This window comes from Anolis sagrei, chromosome 4 (assembly GCF_037176765.1).
Source record: "Anolis sagrei isolate rAnoSag1 chromosome 4, rAnoSag1.mat, whole genome shotgun sequence".
In the NCBI taxonomy this organism is placed as follows: Eukaryota; Metazoa; Chordata; class Lepidosauria; order Squamata; family Dactyloidae; genus Anolis; species Anolis sagrei.
This window is the reverse complement of record NC_090024.1, coordinates 50256384-50280537: the sequence shown is the minus strand read 5'-3', so window position 1 is coordinate 50280537 and position 24154 is coordinate 50256384. Positions and strand designations below refer to the sequence as shown.

The following is a 24154-nucleotide window of genomic DNA, read 5'->3' as shown; positions in this document are numbered from 1 at the left end:
TTGGGGGGGGGGTAATCTTGCATGAGATTAAGTTCTTAGGCTTATCTAAACATGGCAGGTTACTCCAGGGTATTTATGCCCCAGAGATGCCTCAGAGCTGCCCCAGATCCAGCAAGTACCTGCTGAATCTGGCAACAGTGTTCACATTGTCCAGCCCATCCCCTCATCTCTGTGTCACCATTACTTACCAGTCATGGAGCCCCCTACCAGTTCCTGACTGTCACCTGCACCATCTGCTGATGTTAAAATGGTATACCTACATAAGCAATAAGGAAGGGAGAGAGCAATCCCCTCCTTCTTTGTGACCATGTGGGTCCACAATTGTGAAAACAGCAGATACAACAGATCTCGGGTGCTCCATGGTCTGCAAGGAGCGACAGTGTGACATGGAAATGAGCCATCCACTTTACCTGCACTAATCAGTTCAGGAAAAAGGTGGTGGTGTGATGGCAGCATCTGTCTGGACAGTAGATTGGGCCTAAATGGATCCAATCCAGATGGCTGCAAAGCCTTAGGATACTCCAGAGTTTTCTTCAAACTCCAGAGTATCCTGTGCTTTTGCCTGAAGAAGAGCAACATTGCCCTAAGGACAGAAAACCAGGGATGCTCATTGGAAACCCCCATGCATTATGCTGAATCTGAAGTGAGTCCAAGTGGTGATTGTTGTTGCTGTTGGTCATGTATACAGGCCCTTAATATGTCTTTATGTTTCCTTAGTTAAACAATATGTTTTGTATATCTCAACGGACTCATCCTTGGAGTCAGGAACAGACTCAGATGTGTATATCACTTTGAAAGGATCAATAGGAGACACAGGAAAGAGGAAATTACCAAGGAACGAGAAGGACAGCTTTGCCAAGGGGAAGGTAAGCTGACAGGAATGCTAATTTGTATCTTTTATCAGTTAGCCATTCCTTCCATCAAAAAAAAATCTACACATACATCTCCTTGTAGTAATGTTTGCTATGCATTTGGTCAAGATTTTAGTTAGTTTGAGAAAGCAGTGAGTGACATTTCATGAAAATATGAGCATTAAACATTTAATCTTCTTAATAATTTCATTCTGTTTGGATTTCTCATTAGTCAGTTGACCCGTATTGCATAAAATACTGTCTTTCAAGATTTTCAATGCCAATAATTTTTGGTGTGCAATTCTGCAAATGTTTTCTCCAGGAACACATTGCATTGTAGAGTGGGGCTTACTAGCAGTCAAATCTGCTTAGCATAGCAATTCAAGGTGAATTATTTTATATAAAAGAAGTATTTCTCTTCATAATCAGTAATATATTTTCCTTAACTTGTTATCACTTCTAGTGTCAACAGTATTCTTTCTTGTTCTGCATTTTATAACCTATAGAAGCATTCTTATAACTGTATGTGATGTTATTGAATGTGTTGGAAACCTGTTGTTTACTAAAGATAGATTTAGTGCAAGTGCAGTAAAACATAAGATGTTATGTGTAGCAGGAAACATCATTTAAGTATTAAAGTGCAAAGGATAATGAAATGAAGATAATTCTGTGGAGCAGTTACTTTTGCCAATTAAATGCTGTGAGAGAGGTTGCTCCTTGGTAGCAACTGTACCACAGTTCTAAATTATATTAATATATTGTTTTCATTATTACATTGACATTTATTTTCATCTCCTTCCAGTTAATCTCCTTTATCCTTGTGAAAGATATGGCATCCATCTAGAGAAGCTAACTTGATAAATACTTTATATGTAGATGTAATCACTACCAAGCTAATAGGATTTTCTACAATATAATTACAATAATCAAGAGCTTCCCTTTGTCTCTGTGTTAGTATTTCTCAAAATATATTTGTGGATCATTACCTCCTGAAGACCCTTAACTTGAGTGAATTCATTAAGTTGATAAACTGGTTTGCTTAGTCCATGTTACAAGGGATCATTCCTTTCTGGATATTAGGGCTGGGCGGTTTCGTTTTGTTAATTCGTAATTCGTTAAAAATTCGTTATTTTTTTTAATAATGAAGCGATAACGAACCATTCTGGAGCAACTTAAAAACGAAACGAATTTTTAAATACGTTTTGTAAATGTTTCGTATTTCGTTATGTATTCGTTTCGTTATTGGTTTGAGGTCGTTTCGTTATTATTTCGGCATTTCTGGGGCAAGTTTTATAGTTGTTTTTTGTTTAATTAGTGAAAAAAATTATAATATCACACCAACAGTCAACAACAGAGGGAGAGGGAAGCTTCAGAAGTTTTTTTAGCGTATTGCGCGATCGCGGCCGCCATTAACGAATTGATTCGTTACTGTTCCGTTATTGTTTTGTAATTTTTTTACCATTTACGAAATTTCGTAAATATTGAACTTTTTTAAGGAAAATTTTGTAATTATTTTAAATAACGAAATGCAACCCCCCCCCCCCCAAAAAGAATCGATTTTAGAAACAAATTTTTCCGTTGTTACCCAGGCCTACTGGATATATATCAAGACCAGATTAAGGCCCTGGTAGATCTGTAATACTTGCAGGTTGCAGTGGACTCTCTATCATCCTCAACATGGAACTCATATGTAATTTTTACCTTCACCCATGCACATGGAGTTTGTGGCTGGAATCCTGTTGGCTAATGTAATATTGTGCTAGCAATTGTAGTTCTCCCTGGATTGTGTAGTCACTGCAAAGGAAGAAAAGGAAAGGCATTGTCCTTATAGCCAAGAGAAGAAGATTGACTTACAAGGGGCTTATTTTTCTACTCTTGGCTTCCAGATAGAATCTTGAATGAGGCAAGGGCATGGAAAGTCTAGCCAGAGTGGCAGCTTGTGCCATTTTCGGTCTTCTAATCTCCTCCTCCTCTCTCCTATTTCTTCTATAGCCCTACTTTCTCTCATCCTTCATTTGCTTCTAGCCTTCTTATCTCCATTCCTCACACACACAGACATTCTTCTCATGTTTATGTTGTACCATGAGGCACTATACCAAAGGCTTTCTCGTTCCTCTTCTCCTTGTTCTTTGCTGCCCTGGATTTCATGTTTGCTACTTACAGCCACCTGTCACTTCAGGGAAGAGGAGGGCAAAGATTGTTGCAAAGAAAAAACCTTCCTCATATTGATTTTTGTGACAGGGTCATGCCTATAAGAGAATGATACCAGCGATTTTTATAAGAAAAAAATAGAGTTGTACAATGTGATCCAAAATTTGAATCAGTGCACATTCATTTTCCTTGTTTGTGTGTACATAGTAAACTAAATCAATCACCAAGAAGACATGCCCTGGTGTTATTTATTGAACTCTCACGAACACACAGCATCTTGCAATGTGGTTTCTCTTTTTGTTGTTCTGTGTATTGTAGCCTAGGGTTAGATCTGCATATCAGATTGCAAGCATGCTGAAACTGTTGATTGAATTTCACTAGAAGATTAAACCTTCCATGATGTTTTCATTATTCTACAAATAAAACATTCCTTAACTATTTGGTTCTTGTTATTCTTCTTTTGCTGCCGCTACATATGCACAATCCCCTTAACCCTAAATGGATTTTTATCAAAAAAAAATCTTTCATGAATTGATGTAGCAATGCATAACTGTCTTAGATCCCAGACTGCGAGAAAGACAGGATATAAATTAAATAAATAAGTAAAATAAATAAATTGTAACTAAGAACCAGATATTGTTGGTTCTCCAGAGTTTTTCCAATAACCTTCATTGTTTGTTATTCTTGTTTATTATTATAATATATATATATATATATATATATATATAGAGAGAGAGAGAGAGAGAGAGAGAGGACATACACATACACAACATTTACAGTTCCCACCACAAGGATTATTTTCTTTTACATATTAATCTTTTTTGAGACAAGCCTTCTAGGTTTACATACTGCATAACATTTTTATCCTATTTCTTATGGCCTGATCTCTGGATTTATTCATAATATAATTCTTGACATGGTTCCACCTTTCTTCAACTTCTTACATTCTATTATCATTACCTTTTGAATCATATAATTTTACATCCATAATTTCAAAATCATTCTTTGCTATTCTGGCTATTCATACTGTAGTTCTGTCGGAACCCAGATGCCTTAAAGAGCCAGACTCAAGAGTATGTCCAAAAGAATAGTTTATTAATACAAAGCAAAAGGGACTCAGAGACACTTACTTCAGTGTCCCTGGCCAAAACTCAAAAGTAGCAGCAAGTTTCAGCTTAAAAAGCAAACTAAAGCAATAACCCGGATTATCCAGAGAAAAGATCCAAATTAAACTGAAGTGCTTCCAAAGTCACACAAAACAACACAGCAAATGAAGGATGAACAAACAAAGAGCCGTGAAGAAAGAGCCGTAGTCAAATGAAGTCCGACGTCGAAGAAAGCCAAGTCCAAAGTTGCAAGGTTCCAAAGTCCACGTGGGCAGCGTCGTCGTCAAAAGCAATCCAAAGTCAAGGAAGGGGAAATATGCACTCACGAGAATCCAAGCCGAGTTGTAATATGAACAGAAGCAGCAACCTGCAGATCCAGGACCCAAGCCCAACACGAAAGCGGCAGCGACAAAACCCAAGGCACAAAACCAACACTTTGCCTTTTGCAAAGATCTTCCATTTCAGTGCCTACTTTTATCTTACACCTCATCATCTGATGATGAGCTGACCTCCACCCCATCGTTATCCTTACAGCTATCCTTGCTTCTGCACCTGAACGCCGATGCCCATCCCTCCAACTCTTCCACCTCTTGTCAAGACTTAGCTCTCCCCAAGACTCCACAGTATCTCCTGATTGCAAATCCCCACCACTAGAAAACCCCACAAATGTGTCACTAGACGTTGACTGAGTACATACATCAAACCTCTTGCACCTTGGTCCAATTCAATGTGTCATCCCTCTCCCCATCACTCCCAGACCCATCACTCCCAGAGAAACCCATGAAAGACTCTTCATCTGTGGGAGCAGTAAGTATATCCCGGATCTTCTTCCTCTGTCGCTCCTCATCCAATTCCTGCTCCCGAGTAACCCTTTTAGTTCCCCTATTCACATCCACTGTATTTCCTTCCTCCTCATCACTCATTGACCCTTCACTCTCAGAAAACCCTTCGAAGAAATCTTCATCGGTAGGTGACATAAGTATATCCCGGATCCTTTTCCACTGTTGTTCCTCATCTAGCTCTTGAGCACTCCTTTTCCCTCTTCTGACACCCATACTACCACTTGCAGTGTTACCAACAGGCTCTAATACAACAAGTTCAGCAGCTCCAGAGAACAACAGATTCCTCATCTTTGCAATGCACTTTCTTTGTTCTATATACATGTTTTAAAAAGTAAATAAAAGGAGCCATCAATGCAATATGATTCCTACTAAGCAAGCCGCCTTTCTCCTTGACCCCTTACATTTCCTTGTCAGAAGCCAGGGATCCAGAAGAAGGTAGGCTTTCACAATATAATGGGCATGGAATCTGCATATTTCACCTTAAAATGTATTGTGACATTTGAAAATGTGCTTTGCCTACCAATATTTTCCCCTGACAGTGTAGTAACTGTCACTCAGTGGAACTGCATTTCTGTAGTATAGCAAGTCAAGATATGGCCCTGGCTTTATACAAATGCTGAGTAGGCCTGGGTAACAACGCAAAATTTTGTTTCTAAAATCGATTTGTATTTGGGGTTTTTTTTGTTTCGATATTTAAAATAATTACAAAATTTTCCTTTTAAAAAGTTCGATATTTACGAAATTTCGTAAATGGTAAAAAATTAACGAATCGATTTCCGAAACAATAACGAATCGATTCGTTAATGGCGGACGCGACCGTGAAATATGCTAAAAAACCTCCAAAAACTTCTGAAGCTTCCCTCTCCCTCTGTTGTTGACTGTTGGTGTGATATTATTATTTTTTTCACTAATTAAACCATAAAACTGGCCCAGACATGCGGAAATAATAACGAAACGATCTCGGAACAATAACGAAACGAATACAATAACGAAATACGAAGCATTTACAAAACGTATTTAAAAATTCGTTTTTTTAATAATTGCTCCAGAATGGTTCGTTATCGTTTTGTAAATGGAAAAATTAACGAATTATTAACGAATTACGAATTAACGAAACGAAACCGCCCAGGCCTAATGCTGAGGTCTGTAATAAACAGCAGATTGATGGGATATGAATATATCGGAACATTTGAAATATGTAATATGTTTTCAAGAGGTGAAGAAAATTAGATTCTTTCCTTGCTTAGCTGGACACAATCACATACAGGCTGGTATATTTATGAGTTATATTTTGAACTTAGTGAATTTGAGTGGTAGCATTTACATAAGGATTTTAAACCTTACATGACTTCTAAATTATGAAACTGGCGTATATGGTGTGGATATGTTTTTTAAAACACTAATCTATAGGCGATACTTTTGCAGTTTTCTCTAATATGTAATGGAAAAATACATAGTGTTTAATTTTATTGAATAGCTGTGCCTCTTAATGGACCAAGATGAACTGCAACTTTTAAACCCAGGTCAGGAGGTGTGGTGTATTTTTTTTCATCATCGGATATTCTGATACATGCAGGGTTAATTCTTATACCTGACTGCATTCTCAGAGTTCATTCTGGGTATTACAAAGACATTTGTATGGTCTTTGTCGCTGTCTCAACTTCCCTCCCTCCCTCCTTACATTTTAGGGAACAGGAAGAAATAACATCCCCACCACACTTCAACAAAGCAATGGGTGAGGCAACTCCACTGTATTTCAAGCATGGATGAGTCCTCAGTTATTATTAGACGGGAATAATTTCTACAAGTTCTGTAACCAAGGAGAGTAATAGCTCCACTTTTGCCAGGACTTTTATCTTGTCTGGAAGCATCCATAATAATAATAATAATAATAATAATAATAACAACTTTATTTTTATACCCCGCCAACTAGGGGTGACTTACAAGAGGACTCAGGGCGACTTACAAGGGACAAATCCAAAAAGTTACAAATAAAACATAAACAATTAAAAATATCAGATAAATTATAAAACAATTAGACTGCTAGGTACCCACAAGCACCATACTTGTGAAAGGAGATCCCTTTTATGTCATTATTTGACCTGCCTTTCCACTTTATCCACCTGGAGTTTAGTGGTGGAAAAAGATGACACTTTGGTATGACCTGAGGCTAATAACAGTTCGCCCAATTAAAAGGTCCTTTTGCAACATCAAGTAAGAGCCAAAGCCTTGCTGTAATGAAATATTTCCACTGCTGCCATTATTTGGGGAAGCATCTTGAAAGTCTCCCTAAAAGGAGTCATAAAACATCTCCTTCCCAGATGAATAGCTGCTTAGATCTGAAGGCAGGGGATAGCTTGTTCATGATAGAGGTAACAAGGAAATCAGATGGATCCTTACTACCCTGTCAGACACAATAATATGTTCCCATTGCATATCTTGTTCTCAGTTAAATAAACTGATCCTTGCTACCCAGATGTTTGTGTTTGACTTTCCCTCTGAATATGTTTCCAAAGGAAAGTATAGTTTAAGAGAACTAGTAGAAGGGGAGGATAGCCCTGTGGTAGGGTCCTTTTTATAGTAGCCTCTATTCATAGTTGTCCCAGTTTTGAATTTAAGGAGGTAACTTTATTCCTCTTTATTTCAGGCAGTCTGTCAGTAATTCTATTTTTAACAGTGAGGTATCTCCAAAAGAAAGAGAGGAATAATCAGGCCCCAGTCTAAAATCCATAGATCATAGGTTTATTTTTTATCAAACTAAGCTCGTTTAAAATAGCCTCTAGTATAAGTATCAAAAATTGAAAGTGAGTATTATGGGAGCTAAGCAAAAATGATGGATTGTTAAGAAATCACTTGACATTCAGAGCTGCAAGACAAAAGATTCAAGATCTTTCTTGATTCACCATTTCTTTTTCTGTGGGGAAATAGTTTTCTCTAACCAGCCATTAAGCAAGTCTGGCTTACTGAAGATATATGATTGATGGTTATGCAGAGGTTTCCACTGCTGCCATGAAGGACAAGAGAAAGCTTTCAGAGTTGACACTGATGGATACAGAATAAAGCCAATTCAGGCTGAGGAAATGGATTGGAATTCTCAGAGTTTATGATCTTGAAGGGAAAGGCTCTCTATGAGCCTAGCTAAATTGTAAGGTCCTCAGTGGAGGGCTTTCTCTCATTCCCACCATTATCACAAGTGCATATGGTGGCTACACAAGAGAAAGTGGCTGCTTCCAGGCTGTGACTCTGCAGGAAGTTTGATTGGCCCTTTCTCTGTCCTTCCAGCAGGCAAAAATTGTTTCATTCCAGCAAGGCTTTGGCTCTTACTTGATGTTGCAAAAGGACTTTCTAATAGGGCGTACTGTGTTATCTTTTCCAGAGTATTCTAAATGTGTTTTAAACTGCTTTAACTTTGTATTTTTAATAGATTGCATACCTAAATATTTTAAACTTTTGTATTAATACGATTTTAATTGGTTGTAAACTCCCGTGGATCTCATACTGGGAGAAATGAGGGATGTTTATTACATGGATAAATAAATGGCCACATATCAGGAGGTCCTGCAATTAATTTCCCTTACAGTATATACAAAGCTACTGACTTTGTAATATTTCTTACTGATTTGCAGTGGTCGTACTAAAAGGGCTAGCAGTAGTTTTAAATTAGGTTTACTTGTCTTGGCAACATTTTGGGGACTGATGATCATCTTGATCTTAGTGCAGTTCAACTTATAAAGTCAGAGATTCCAGAAAAGGTCCCAATAAAAGTGGATGTTATATATATTTGCTTGCCACTTTTTACCTCAATATGCTAATCCGAAATGGGTTCACACATACGCTGTATCTTTGTGGCTGTGTGCCTTTAAGTTGGTTTCAACGTATGGTAACCGAAAAGCTCACTGGGGTTTTGGGTTGTTTTGTTGTTGTTGTTGTTTTGCAAGACTGACATGCTTCCAGAACTACAATGAAACAAATGCAAACAATAATAGGTTCTGGACAAGATCATCTTAATTAAGAAGAAGAGGCAGTATTTCAGATATTCTTGTCCCATACCCTTTAGAGCACAGTAAATCTACATCAGAATTGGCTTGTACTCAGAACAAACTGAACATCAGCATGAAGATTTTTAAATTTTTCATCTAGCAGTTGCTACATAACAATCTGACTAGTAGTGGTCACTCCACTGTTTTCTGAACTAGCTGAAGTTTCCAAACTTTCTTCCGAGGCACCTTCATTTATAAGAAAAAATACATTTCAGTAATTCTACAGAAATTACCTGAATATAGTTCTGGAAAAACTAACATTTTTTTTCAGGCTGATATAACTGATGATAGTGAATTTCCATGAATGCTAGTTGGCATCTGAAATCAGGCCTGGTTTTAATAGTACAGATTACATAACCAAAATACTTGCTCTTAATGAGGAGGGCCTGTATATATTGTGAGATGGAGCCAGACGCGGCCCTAGGTAATTTTCAAGGGTAAGCAAACAGTATTTTGCCCCCCCCCCCCAACCAATCACTGATATATATTTTCTGTTCATCATGGGAGTTCTGTGTGCCATATTTGGTTCACTTCCATCACTGGTGGAGTCCAGAATGCTCTTTGATTGTAGGTGAACTATACATCCCAGTAACTACAACTGGCATATGTCAAGGTCTATTTCCCCCAAGAGTGCCTCCAGAGCACCCCTGGGCAAAATCAACTATACTGCAAATGCTTACTTTGCGTAATGGTTGAGCCGCCACTGGATGGAGCTATCCAAAGGTTGAATGTCCACGTGCAAATCTACTGAAGTAAATATGGTAAGGCCCCCGCTACCACGGCCTTTTGAGCTTGTTTTCACTGCTGGAACTGAATGTGCTCTGAAACCATGAAGTGATGGTAGATTAGTTTTAGTGGCCCTTGTCTCCTGCAAACAAATAATTTTGAATTGTTGCAGATAAATTGCAAAATCTGCATCATGAAACTTATTTGTCCATCCCATTATATTCCAGGATAGCAGGTGTAATTGTCACGCTGGTGTCGATAGATCTGAATCATTACCGATGTGCAGAAATTCAATCTGAGCAGAGGCTTTTGGGCTATGGTTATTCAAGCCAGGATCAGTTAGGTGTAGTTCAGCCTGCATAGGCTCTACTAGCTTATCATGCTGTCTCTTTGTCAGATTTAATGACTCTCCTGTCCTTCTTTGGTAACTAAGTTTCTGAATATCACTATTTCTGAGTGGACGAGTAGAGCTCTCCTTTACCATGGTCTCTTTATTTCTGGGCACCACATGTTGAAAGAATTGCATGATTGGGGGCTGTTTCAAACCACAATTTGTACTTGACATTCATGCTTCTTTTGCAATTTGTCCCTTGTCCTCTGCTTCAATACTCATGAGGGCCTCCCAGGGATTGTCATGAACAACACATGGATTAGTAATTCGGGGTTTCACGACTTTCACCTCTGGGGTCAGTGGGAGGTGTTTAATGGAAAGCTCAAATCTCTCCTCAGAGTCTAAAAATCTCATCTCCAACCAATTTTCACTATTCTGAGCTGCTCTTTGCCATTCCTTTGGATTAGTGTGTCCTGCTTCATTAAGATATAGCCCTTCCGTATATATTTCCCTTAGATGGCTACTTAGTGCCTCTAACCTCTCTAGGATATCCCATTGCTCTTTTTTTGGCAAATTTGCATATGCCTCTACCAGTGACTGTTCCTCGTTAGAAAAAAGATTCCCCAAAAAAGGTTACAAAAAAAGGTTCAAACTCCATGCCTGGGGGAGTCTCACTGTAAGCATTCCTGACACCTACCTATCCCTTTGTCCATCATCATCATCATCATCATCATCATCATCTAATTACTTATTAATCGCCCTCCATCCGAGAATGCTCTAGTCGATTTACAGCTAAATTGTAAAAGATAAAATACATACATACAAAAATTAAAAATCAACAAGGATTGAATGCTCTAGTAAAAAGCCAGGTCTTAAGTGCTTGAGTAAAAAAGCCCTAAGTCACGCATGGCTTTCATGTAGGGCGGCAAGGAATTCCATAAGGCAGGGGCAGAAATAGAAAAAGCCCTGCATCTGGTCCTTTCCAAGTGCACTTCTCTAGGACCTGGTATATTGAGTAAGTTGTGTTGGGCTGGTTGTTGCGACCTGTGATGATGGGAGAAGGAGAGACGGTCCCTAAGGTACGATGGACCCTGGCCGTAAAGAGTTTTAAAGGTCAGAACTAACAGAAATAACTTCTGTGGACTTACTAGTCCACAGAAGAAGGCTGTGACCATAGGGCTGGGCGGTTTCGTTTCGTTAATTCGTAATTCATTAATAATTTGTTAATTTTTTCAATTACAAAACGATAACGAACCATTCTGGAGCAATTTTTTTAAAAAACGAATTTTTAAATAGTTTTGTAAATGCTTCGTATTTCGTTATTGTATTCGTTTCGTTATTGTTTTGAGGTCGTTTCGTTATTATTTCCGCATGTCTGGGGCAAGTTTTATGGTTGTTTTTTGTTTAATTAGTGAAAAAAATTATAATATCACACCAACAGTCAACAACAGAGGGAGAGGGAAGCTTCAGAAGTTTTTGGAGGTTTTTTAGCGTATTTCGCGGTCGCGTCTGCCATTAACGAATCGATTCGTTATTGTTTCGGAAATAGATTCGTTAATGTTTTGTAATTTTTTTCACATTTACAAAATTTTGTAAATATCGAACTTTTTTAAAGGAAAATTTTGTAATTATTTTAAATAACGAAATGCAAAAAACCCCCAAAAAATGAATCGATTTTAGAAACAAATTTTTCCGTTGTTACCCAGGCCTATGTGACCAAGTGAATTCTGTGCCTACTCAATCATCTGTGTGGGAACTAACTTTTAGTATGCTACTTTGTGCCTTCTCTCCCCCCCCCCCGCCCTTTTTATGGCTCTTTATCTTTACATTGGACTTGGACTTGATGGTCTTTCACCTAAATGACCCTTCAATCGAGGGATATTCTCTATAAAGTAGGACCTATAGCCAATTTGCTTGTAGATTAAAACAATAAACCAAAGGGATTTTAGACGGTTCACATTTTCTAATTAGATAATTCAGGCATTAAAATGCAACCCATAACTTGCTTATCCAAGATTAGTCTAATCAAGCATAATGGGATTGATGCAGGAAAGGGACCAATTTCTTCAGCAGAAGCAAGGATCTAAACTTACTAGTGTTTTCAGAAGCTGCATTTATTTGAAACAGTAATAACCATTCAATACAATTCTATCCATGAAGACTGAATCATAGAACAAAAGAGTTGGAGGAGACCACATGGGTCATTTAGTCCAACCCTCTGCCATGCAGGAAAAGCACAAATGTACCCCTAGCCTCTGTTTTAAAGTTTCCAAGAAAGGAGCTTCTAGCACACTCTAAGGCAGAGAGTTCCACTGTTGAACAGTTTTTACAGTCAGGAAGTTCTTCCTAATGTTCAAGTGGAAACTTCTTTCTTATAATTTGAACCCACTACTCCGAGTCCTAGTTTCCAAAGCAGCAGAAAACAAGCCTATTTCTACTTCCTTATGACATCTTTTCACATATTTATTCATAGCTATTATGTCTCCTCTTGACCTTCTCTTCTGCAGACTAAACATAACCAATTATTTAAGATATTCCTCATAGGGTATGGTCTCCACACCTTTGATCATTTTCGTTGCCCTCCTCTGAACACTTCCCAGCTTGTCAATATCTCTCTTAAATGGTGGTGCCCAGAATTGGACAAAATATTCCAGATGAGGTCTAACCAAAGCTGAATAGAGAGGCACCATGACTTCCCTCGATCTAGACACCATACTTCTTGCCCAAGTGTAGCATCTTACCTTTGTCCTTGTTGAAATTCATTTTTGCTAATTTTGGCCCAGCTCTCTAATTTGTTAAGGTTATTTTGAATTCTGATCCTGTCATCTCCTAATTTGGAGTCATCTGCAAATGTGATAATCATGACCTTAATATCTTCATCTAAATCATTAATAAAGATGTTGAACAGTACTGGGCCCAGGATGGAACCCACTAGTCACTTCTTTCCAGGATGAAGAAGAACCATTGGTGAGCACTCTTTGGGTTCAGTTGCTTAACCAATTACAGAACCACCTAACAGTTGTATTGCTTAGCCTACATCTGATACGGAATGCTATTCCACCCCCCTTCTGTCTGGTCTATTTCTCTGAAATAGATTTACTCCTCTATTGCTACATATCATAATAGGTTTGATCTTGAACTTTATAAAACAGACTTTTGTCAGTTGAATGCTCCCTTGGATTAAACATATAGGCAAATAAGTTGAGGACATTCTAGAACATCACAGGGAGACTACAGATTGACAGGGCAATTGGCTAAAAGTGCATTGCTTTCCCATTTAGCCCAGGGGACCTCCCAGTATAGCTGGAGCATCTGTTAGACCTTATTTCTTTGAACAGCTGATTTAAATCCAACACAAGGGCTGTGTCCACTGTCCAAATATCATTGTTGGACACTACTATGGCAAATACTGCAGTAGCATTGGAAGCCTAGTTCTAGACTGTATATGAAAGGAGAGAGAAATCCAATAGTTTTGTTCATGTAACTTTTAAAATAGAGCTCATCTTTTGCTTTTTAGCAAATTTATATGCACACACAGAGGCATGCTCACATGGCAGGGATAATAAGGCCTGCAAGATAGCTTGCAGAGACAATCTTGTTCAGTAACAAAAATGTAGTCCACTAGTACACATGCATATGTGATAGCTGGCTAACAGAATTTAAGAAGCACATATATGCCAATATACATATACACACACACATGAACAGAGCTTCCATTGCACATTCCAATTAATTTGGTTTAGATGTCCATGAAATGTATTTTGCTTTGATCTTCGTGTGAGCTGGGTTTCCCAAACCACCTCATTAATGCCTCCCAAAAATGAAATAGTTGAAAGTCTCTAGTTTACTTTCTCCTGTTGCTATTCAGATGCTTCACAGTGTCATATGATGATGTTCTGGTCTTAACTATTCTGTTTATTACGCACTCTGTATCAGAAGTACTTTATTAGAGAGATTTAAGATTGTCTGCACATGGCACTTACCTAAAAATCCTTATATTTCACTTGGCACACTCAGCACTTTTAATCTGTACCCATTACACTTGGCCCGGCCTTAGTTTTTACTGTGTTATGGTGTATTGTTTTTATTGTTTTTATTGTTTTTACTGTTTACTGTCTATTGCTTTAATTTTTGATTTGCTTTATGGTGTATGTGTATTTGCTATATTGTGGTTTTATTGAGGCCTTAGCCTTTGTAAGCCGCATCGAGTCCTTCGGGAGATGTTAGCGGGGTACAAATAAAGCTAATAATAATAATAATAATAATAATAATAAACTGTGATTCCTCCAGGTGGACATTTTTCATGTTGAAGCAGTAGACATTGGTACTCTGCATGAGCTTGTTGTTGAAAAAGGAAAAGGCTCTGATTGGCACCTTGAGAAGATTCTTGTGAAGGAGCCAGGCTTTACAGGAAGGGAGATGGTATTTATGGCTCAGACATGGCTGCGAGACAGAACTGATAGGAAAAGATGGGCCTCAGTAACGCTGAATGTTACAGGTTAGTAATGTTTAAGATATTATTTATTTGCTGAGAATATCATCTAGAATGCCAGAATATGCCACTTTTTCTATTTATTATGGAAGACTGTTATAACAGAAGATAGGTCATGAATAATCTCTGCTTGCCATAGCAATATCACCAGCCAGCTTAGCCGTTAAAGTAAAGAACATTAAGAAACTGTTGTAATGTCCAACTAAACAAATACAGATTGGCTGGAATTCATTTCTTTCATTTTGACCTTATTTGTCCTCATTCTGTCTCACCACCATCATTTTTTCAGTTGCTGTAGTGGTATTTTGGCAGTACAATGTAATTCTTCATTTTTTTCTCTCCTTGAAGAAAATGATTGCTAATTGTAGCAATTTTCTTCCCACTATGAGAAAGTTTTTGAAAAGTGTGCACAACTTTCACAATATTCACAATTCAGGATTTACTCTGCACAATATCCACTCATGCTTATTTTGTACAGAACACAGCATTTTCTGTGCATAAATGTTTGTATAGTATGTCTTCAATTCCAACCTTCTACCTGCAGAAAACATTTTTTGCATGCAAAATAACCCCCCCCCCCGCCCCCCACCCCAGATGGAAATGTTGACTATAAGTCCTGAACTGCAAAAATTCTCATGAATCAAGAATGGGTTTCACCAGGTTTATTGACATTCTCAAACATCTCTTTTGATAATTTATTTGAATATTTTCAAATATTAATTCCATGGTTAATTGACAAACATTCCAACTAGTTGAAGAAAGAGTGTATTGTATTGAATGGTGATAAACCAGCATTTTCATGATGTATGAAATTCATTCCAACTCACCTTAGATTTCCCAAGCTTCCTTTAGGAGTTCTAGTGTTGACACTGATATTTCTTCAGAGAACCTGAAATGGTTTATCTGCTAGCCTACTCTGTCAATCCTTGTATTGAATTGAGGATCAGACAACTCTAAGGAAAAATAAGGATGTGTTCACACTGTAGAATTAATGCAGTTTGACACCACTTTAACTGCTATGGTTTAATGTTATGGAATCATGACAGTTGTCGTTTGGTGGTGCATCAGCACTATTTTGCAGTAAAGGCTAAATTGTGTGTAAATAAAGTATGAGATTTAAATTATTTTTAGCCTAGAACACACTTGAACATTTCTATTAGAAAAGCAAAGTCTTGGTGTATTAAAACAGGTGATATAGTGTCATTAAACTTTTAATGGGATTCCAGCTCAGTATGCGCCCAGTAGAAATCTGTAAGGAAAACTGTAAGTGTACTTAATCTTGAAAATAAATCATGAATATTAATGTTTACCTCACTGACATGTACCTAAGCATCATTTGTAAAGTTAATATATTTTTTTATCTTTTAAAAATTAGAAATGCAGGAACAAAGCATAAGTGCTTCACTGTTACGAAGGCAACAAATGAGATCAGGTAATGTTCCAAACTGTGCCAGACAAATAATAGCTTATGAAAAATTGGGTGAGATTGCTTGTTTTTTGGGGTGTTGTTGGAAATACTATAAACTGTTTTAAAAACAGTAAAATTAAATAGCAGACCATGATCATTTTTCTGCCCCTTAGTTAATGAATACCAAAGGTGAAAAATCATTTTTTCTATCCATTTGCTTTTATTTTTGCAGAAGGTCCATGGAAAATGTATTTTACCGAATGTCATGAAGATTCATCAAAAGAATTTCAAAAGTCTTTGAAAAATATTTCCAGACTGATTGTGGTGTTTTATGGGGAAAACGGCAAATCAGAACCAATTTCCTTGGAAGACAAACAGGATCAAGCTGAGGACCAAACAACATACAATGTAAAATAATATGTTTTCTTTATTATCATTGCCACACAGCATATGAATGGATGGATGCACAAATAAAAGAGCAGTAGAATAGTTTACTCCTTCATGAATTAATTGATGTCATTGTTACCTTATGTATATTTGAGTCTAGGCCAACAAATAAAAATATTAATGAGGTGTGTCCTTATCATATTTGTAGCATATAATTTTAGTTATTTGAATGAAAACATGAAACAGGACTTCTACACTGAAACGTTCATAGAAGCCTATACTGGCTAATTGTTTTCCATCTGGGCTTGTAAGGAACATTGGATTTGTAAAAGAAAAAGAGAAAAAGAAAATCCCATTCCAAATTAGTCTTTAAAAATTATTGAAGTCTAATTGAAATCAGCTTGCTGTCTTGTTTCTTTCTTAGGTACATTTTCCATTTGATCTGGGAATGCTCTTCAAAATCAAGCTGGGGCTTCATAACTTGGGAGAAAACATATCCCAATTGTTTCATCACTGTAAAATGCAGAATGCAGTAACCTTGGATACTTTTACTCTGTATATAAATAAAACACTTCCTCTTCTTAATGGAGAGCGATGGATTGAGTTCCCTGTAGAGTGGCCATTAAGGCAACCACTTTCCGGTAGGTATAAATCAGCATTAGGCCATATAGTACTTCTGATATTACAACTCAAAATCTTATCAAAGCAGGGTGTTTTAATTGCTTTTGATTACGTGTTTCAAGAAATTTCAAGGCTTCAGGACATGTTTATTAAAAGAAGCTTTACTTCTTTCAATTAGAGTGGTGGACTTGCCTGTGTAAGAGACTGCTTGCACATGAAACAGCACATATATCCATGCATATTATTGTAGAGCAGTGGTTCTCAACCTGTGGGTCTCCAGATGTTTTGGCCTTCAACTCTCAAAAATCCTAATAGCTGGTAAACTGGCTGAGATGTCTAGGAGTTGTAGGCCAAAACACCTGGGAACCCACAGATTGAGAACTACTACTGTAGAACCACAATCTTGAATGAGTAAATTCAAACTGGTATGTTGCAATATTGAATTTGCATATGGAAAGAATGAAAATAATTGCATATTAAGTAAATATTTTACTGATTTACATAATCAGCAAAATTTGCATAATTGGCATAATTCTGGTATAGAATTCAGAGCAACCCATGATTTTGGACACCATGGAAACAGTTGGGCTGGTTCCAAGATGCAACCAGCTGCAACTGTTTACACTGCTATCCTGTGTTTCCCATGCTCAGGTGACCTAAGTACATGGGATGGCGCTTACTGTCTCCGCCCATTCTCCACCCATTCACAGCGGTCTTTACACATGACAGCATAGGTTCTGCAGGTCAACCATAACTTGCAGTGGTGTCAGTCTTGGCAATGGGGCCATCACTCTGGCACTCCAGTCAATGCCATTGTAGGCGATGGCTGATCTGTAAGGCCCATATCATACTTGGAGTTCACTGTGGCACAAAGAACAGGAGAGGATAGTAAGGGCAGCCATCTGGCAGTGTTAAACCAGGCTTGACACTGCTTGCCAATTAGGACTCCCTCCTGCCTCTGAAGCAGGTGGATGTGTAAATAATCTTGGAGCCAAACTGGTATATGCCATGCTGGATCAGTCCTAGGATAACAGGTCAGTGTAGATCAGCCCTATATTACTGTAACAATATGATAGCCTTGCTTACTGATAATGAGAACATTCCTTTCCATCCATTTCTACATTCACTGCAAGTAACAATAAACCATAAGTCAGAGAACTTCATGCAGACTCCTACCTCTATGCCATGTGTAAAGATGCCATTTATGAATCCAGAATTGGGATTTCTATGTTCAACTTCCATGTGTTTAGGACTCAAGGATGAGTGGAAAAGGCATGTGTGATTCAGATATTATTTCTGCCTCTGATACCAAAGTTTCTGTTCGAAGAAGTAATGTCCAGAAACATATCAACTGTTCTGACTGAAGTATGGCTGTACTGAACATACACTATACCACAGCAGGAGCAGAAATAGATATGAATCACATTCTGGAAATTTTTGTAGGTAAAAAATGCTTGTTCTGTATAAATGTACCACAACTATTTTGCATAGGGAATATATATGGAATGTGTCATGTTTTAATTGTGATTGTTTTCCTCCCAGAATTGGAGGGGGGTTTCAAAATAATACGAACAGTTGATATTTATGTTGCAGTAATAAAACTGCATATTTTAAAATAATCACTATTGAATTGAACATTTTACCAATTTACGCTATGAGCTAGAAGCAAAATATTTCATATACATCAGCTAGTAATGACGCAGAGTATTCACTTAAATATATGTAACTTTTCATCATGATCACCCAAGAAATGCTTAAATAGAACATCCTCTCTATTTATCATTAGTGAGTCTAAATCCTTAATGTTAAAAATTGGCACACAATCTAGTATAGTTACAATGCTTGTTTTAAGGCTAATTCAGTTTCACAGAGGTCACTTGGACCAAATCAGCTTAAACTCTTTGTAATGATTGTTTGTGAATTTGCCTGGTACTCTTACAGTTATGTCTCTTATCCCTGCAACATATTTGAACTCCTAACTCCATAAGCCAATCAGCCATCTGGTGTTCAATTCTTTTAGACAGCAAAAATATTGTCCAGATGTTGGCAAAGATCTGTATTCCCAAAAAGCCATTTAATGTATTATTACTAACACCAAAGAGTCAGTTTGGCTTAGTAGAGACAGTAGTTTGGCTAGACTGATGTGAAGGTCACTTTTCCTGACAAGAATGAGATTATATGAGACAATCTGAATGCATTTATTTGACTTAGGGCATAAGGTGAAGGAATTGAATGGCTGTTTAATTATTGGGGGTGGGGTCAGAATAAGATGTGCTATGGCTCTGCAGCTACTCCAAAAAGCATACCACAATGTGATCTCTTGCATTTACTGTGGGTGCCTGAATACCTGCGGGACTTACCAGCTTTCCGCAGGGCATGTAAGACATATCTGTTTTGACGGGCCTTTGATCTTTGATTGCTGTTTTTAAATTGTTTTAAATAGTTTTTAAATTGTGTTCAATTTTAGCCTGTTCTTGTAAGCCGCTCTGAGCCCCAGGGGAGTGGCGGCATATAAGTTCAAATGATAAATAAATAAATAAAATGTGGATCATAGCAAAATCTTGTTTTGATTAAACTTGGACTGGAAGCATCCTATAGAATAGCATGGGAAGACCCCAAAAGGCCCATAGACACTCCTGAAAGGGAATACATTTAGAAACATGGGTAAGAGAAGACATGGCTACTGAGTCTATGGATAATGGTGCAGATCCTTACTCCCAAAAACTTTTCACAAACTCCTCCAGGTCTTGGAGATAATTTCAAGGTACAATTAGGTATCAGTAAAATTGACTTTGCCTTTTTACCTTGGAAATGCCCCAGAAGCAGGATTTTGCTCCCAGAAATTGTGGATCCATGTCAGTTGTTTAAGCAAGCTTCTACACGAACTGATACAGATTTCACACATATTTGCTTTAGCAGAAACCAGAGGTCAGCATATGGTAGAAATGCAATAATTAGTCAGTTGTGTAATAGTGACCACGTGTGTATGTTACTGTGCAGTTGTAAAATTCCCTTAAAATTATGCCAATAGAATGTTTGGGGAAGGAGGAGGTTTGGTCTACTAGCATCTCATTGGAATTAATCCTTAAAGTCCTGACTCATAAAGAGTTCATACACATTGTGGTACGGCTTCTTATATGCATAGTGGGGCATGGCAAATGTCATAAAGCATTTTAAAAAGGAACTGTTTATGAACTGTCTTTCTAAATTGGTATACATTTTGTGGTATACTAGTTTGATCATTGAAATACAGCTGTAGAATCTTTACAGAGCCATGGAAATGGTGACCTTGGTCAAGTTACATTCTCTCAATTTCAGAGGAATGCAAAGACCAACTACCCTCAACAGATCTGGTTCACTTTAAGGTGGAAATGACTCGAGGGCACACAACAACAAAGGAAACAACAAAAATCCAATTTGTGAAAACTTATGTTATGAAACAGTTGTTGTATTTAGGCTGACTGACTTGTTTTATTTTACAGTGGTTACGTATAATGTGGAGCTATTATCTAAAAATGATTTGAGCAAAATAAACTCAGTACATATGTCTCTGTCTATATATGGAACTAATGGAGACACTGAAGATCGAACACTTTCATTAGAATCATCTTCACAATCTCACAAAGACAATGACAATGACAATGAGGTAATTATTTTCTTTTCAGTTGTAGGGGATGTGAGGAGGTAAACCACTAAAGCAGTTCATTTAACTTAATACCAATGGAAATGTTTTAGTTGTTTACAGATCAGATTCATGCTGTGGATCTGGAAGAACTGAACAAAGTCATACTTCTTATCAGTACTGAATCATGTAAGTTTCTTTTACACTGAGATGTAAGTATATTGGGCTAAATATATTTCAGCATCCAACCTAAATCCAATCAGCAACTTGAATCAAAAGCCTCCTAGAGTCCTGGTTTTGGGGAACAGACAAGATAAGATGCAAAGGTCATCATCATCATCATTATCATTATCATTATCATCATCACCATCATCTAGATCTACTATTCAGCAGTTAATTCAATGCATGTGTACTGTTTTGGACAAGGAATTGACTTTATATTAAATATTTACATAAAATCATCTGTATAGCAGGAGTTCTCAAACTTTTTCAGCTGCGGACTCATTTTTGAAGCAAAAGTTTTTCGTGGAGCCCCAATAAATGTGTCTATACATTATATTATATATCATATATAATGTATCTATATCAGGCATGAGCAAACTTTTGGACACAGGGGCCTCATTACATTTTAAAATTTGACAGATGATCCATGCCAGTGGCAGATGGATGGAAAATGTTTATGTGAACTAATTGAAAAAACATATGCACACTGCACATATATCGTTTGTAGTTCAAAAAAAAGAAAGAACAATACAATATTTAAAATGAAGAACAATTTCAATCAACGTAAACTTCAACAGTATTTCAGTAGAAGACCCAGAAGCCATCCAGTCCATGCCCCTTCTACCATGCAGTAAAAGCACAATCAAAGCACACACACACCCCAACAGATAGCCATCCAGCCTTTGTAATAATAATAATAATAATAATAATAATAATTATTATTATTATTATTTCTCACACCCTGCCACCATCTCCCCGAAGGGACTCAGGACAGCTTACATATGGGACAAAACATCCACATGACATAGAAGCAAAAGCAATCTATAAAACAAAACACAGTAAAATAGGAGCATCATAAAATACACTAAATGTAACATAATAAAACAAATTACATTGGAACTCCATCAGACCAAGTTCGACGACGACAACAACAACAACAGCAGGAGCAACCCCAGGACCATCCAGTCAACACTGTTATGCCATACAGGAAAAGCACAAAGTGCACCTGTCAGATTGCAATCCAGCTTCTGCAATAGTAGTAGTAGTAACGGTAATAGGAGCAATCCCAAGGGCCATCTAGTCCAACTCCTTTCTGCCATGTGGGAAAAGCACAATCAAAGCTACCTAGCCTTTGTAATAATAATAATAGCAACACCAACAATAACAGTGGAGATCCTAGGAGCCATCTAGTTCAACTCTCTTCTGCCATGCAGGAAAAGCACAATTAAAGCACACACACACCCCGAGCGGTGGGAGGGAAATAGGGTTTTGGAAGCCAAGAAGGCAGGGGGAGGGGAAAGGTTAGAGTGGTAAGGGAAAGAGTCTGGGCAGTGAAGGAGGCAGAGGATTAAGAATCTATGTCCCAGGAGAACACTGCTGCCGCAATTTTGGCAGCTCCAAACTTTCATTTCCCTGCATTTCTCAGGAGGAGGAGCAGAAGGCAGGAAGTAGCATTGCACTGTAGAGCCCCCCACTATCACTCATAGTGGGGGGCTCCACAGAGCACAGTTTCAGAACTCCCTGGTGGTTTTTTACACTATGATGTTAAACATATTTATGTGAATGAGAGTTCTGTAGATACCTTGGGCACTTTAAACAAGGTGAATTCAGGAAACAGAAAATCTAAGGAATTGGACTAGACTATCTTACAATCCAACAAACAGAATAGATGTTAAAGGAAATGCATGACTGTTCCTGGAGGGAGGGGTGAATGTGAGAGGGAGGGAAGAAACAGTGGAAAAGGGATAAATACAAGTGGGGGGTAAGGGTGATTACTTATTAAATATTTTCTCTTTTTTGTTAAATTGTAAATATATATATACTGTATACGTCACCTATGTTATCTTCTAAACTCCCTCAGGAGGAAATATGGTTATGTTATATTCTACTTGTTAGATCCTAATAAAATCTTTAAAATAAACAAAACAAAAAAAACCAAGGTGCATTCAGGATAAAATGGTAGTTTGATAAAATGAAAATTCAGTCTTTGTATTGTTAAGCTACAGCTTTACTGTTTACCGAAGCCTATCTGAGCAATATATTTTTCTCAGCTTTTCTCGTTTCATGTACAATTAGACTGATCCACTGAGCCTTGAACATAATAGGAGCATAATGTCACTTCCCTTGGCACTTTTGAATCTAGCCACGGAAACACAGAAATCTACCTTATCCAGTTTGTCCATCTAGCTTGGTTTCTTGGACTGTCTATGGCTTTCCGGTGTACCAGGAGCAGTGTCTTTCTGATTACCTGCTATGTAATGCCCTTTTCAGGGAACATGCCAAAGCCAGAAACCTCCACATTCAAAGCATGCATCCTACCCATAATTGATAACACAGCCCAAGGAAACAAATTCTTGGTGAATTGAATTTCCTAGCCTGTTCCTGGGGTTATTTGGGGGCAGTGATTAAAAAAAACTATATTGGATAGACCACATCAGCTCATTTCTTAGATATGGTTATCATAATTTTCTATGGTCGAGGACATGGCAACCGGTATTATTAAATAAAATGTGTTAAGACTATGAATGCCATCTAATCCATCTATGAATGTATAATATAATTTTATATAATTTGTTTGGATGGATTCAGATTGACCCTTGTGTAAAATGAAATATTTTCATTATTTTAGCCTGCAAACTAGGAATTAAAGCCCTGCACATAAAGAAAGCCCCAGAAAAAGAGCCTGTCTACATATTTGAAGTGAATGAGTGAGTAATATATATACAAAAATGAATCATTCTAATGGTGAAGAAGTTTTATGAGACATGGCATATTACCCAACAGCTCACTGTGAATATTTATAAAATATATTTCTTGAAATACTGAGTTACTATTTTTATTTCCCCCCCCCCCACACACTTTTTTCATGTTTAGTTATGCTTTATGGTAATCTGTGTGTGTGTGTGTGTGTGTGTGTTTTCTTGTAATTCAGATGTTTCTGTTTTGTTGTAAGCACCTCAGAGAATCTCAGGCTTTTGGCCAACTTACAAAACAGTAAACAAAGAAACAATCTGTAATTCTTTTTCGTTGTTAGAGAGCATGTTGAATTCTAAACATCACTATCTGGTTTTGTTTTTAAAGAACATTCCTTTTGGATGCTAACAAACCCAAAATCAAAAAAGAAATCTCAGTATCATTGATTCAGAAGAAAGATGAACTGGAAAATCTCACTGAATATACTATTAAGGTGTACACGGGTGACAAGAGAGGAGCAGGGACAGATGCAAATGTTCACATAATTCTGTTTGGAGACCTGGATACATCTCCATTAATTCAACTAAGCAAATCTCTAGACCATCGAGATCCCTTTGAACGAGGAAAGGTGAGCACCACAGTCCTAATTTTTCTATTCTTT

At 37.5% G+C, this 24154-nt stretch overlaps 1 protein-coding gene across 1 annotated transcript in view; it reads left to right on the top strand.

The window, feature by feature from the left end:
• Positions 1–24154, top strand: part of RP1 (RP1 axonemal microtubule associated) — a 222929-nt gene that overhangs the window by 193109 nt on the left and 5666 nt on the right. Inside the window, exons 47-55 of the mRNA XM_060775314.2 lie at positions 718–866; positions 14338–14545; positions 15915–15971; positions 16180–16355; positions 16759–16975; positions 20438–20601; positions 20691–20766; positions 23429–23507; positions 23881–24121. Coding sequence (XP_060631297.2) covers positions 718–866; positions 14338–14545; positions 15915–15971; positions 16180–16355; positions 16759–16975; positions 20438–20601; positions 20691–20766; positions 23429–23507; positions 23881–24121 — 1367 coding nt within the window. The remainder of the gene's footprint in view (positions 1–717; positions 867–14337; positions 14546–15914; positions 15972–16179; positions 16356–16758; positions 16976–20437; positions 20602–20690; positions 20767–23428; positions 23508–23880; positions 24122–24154) is intronic.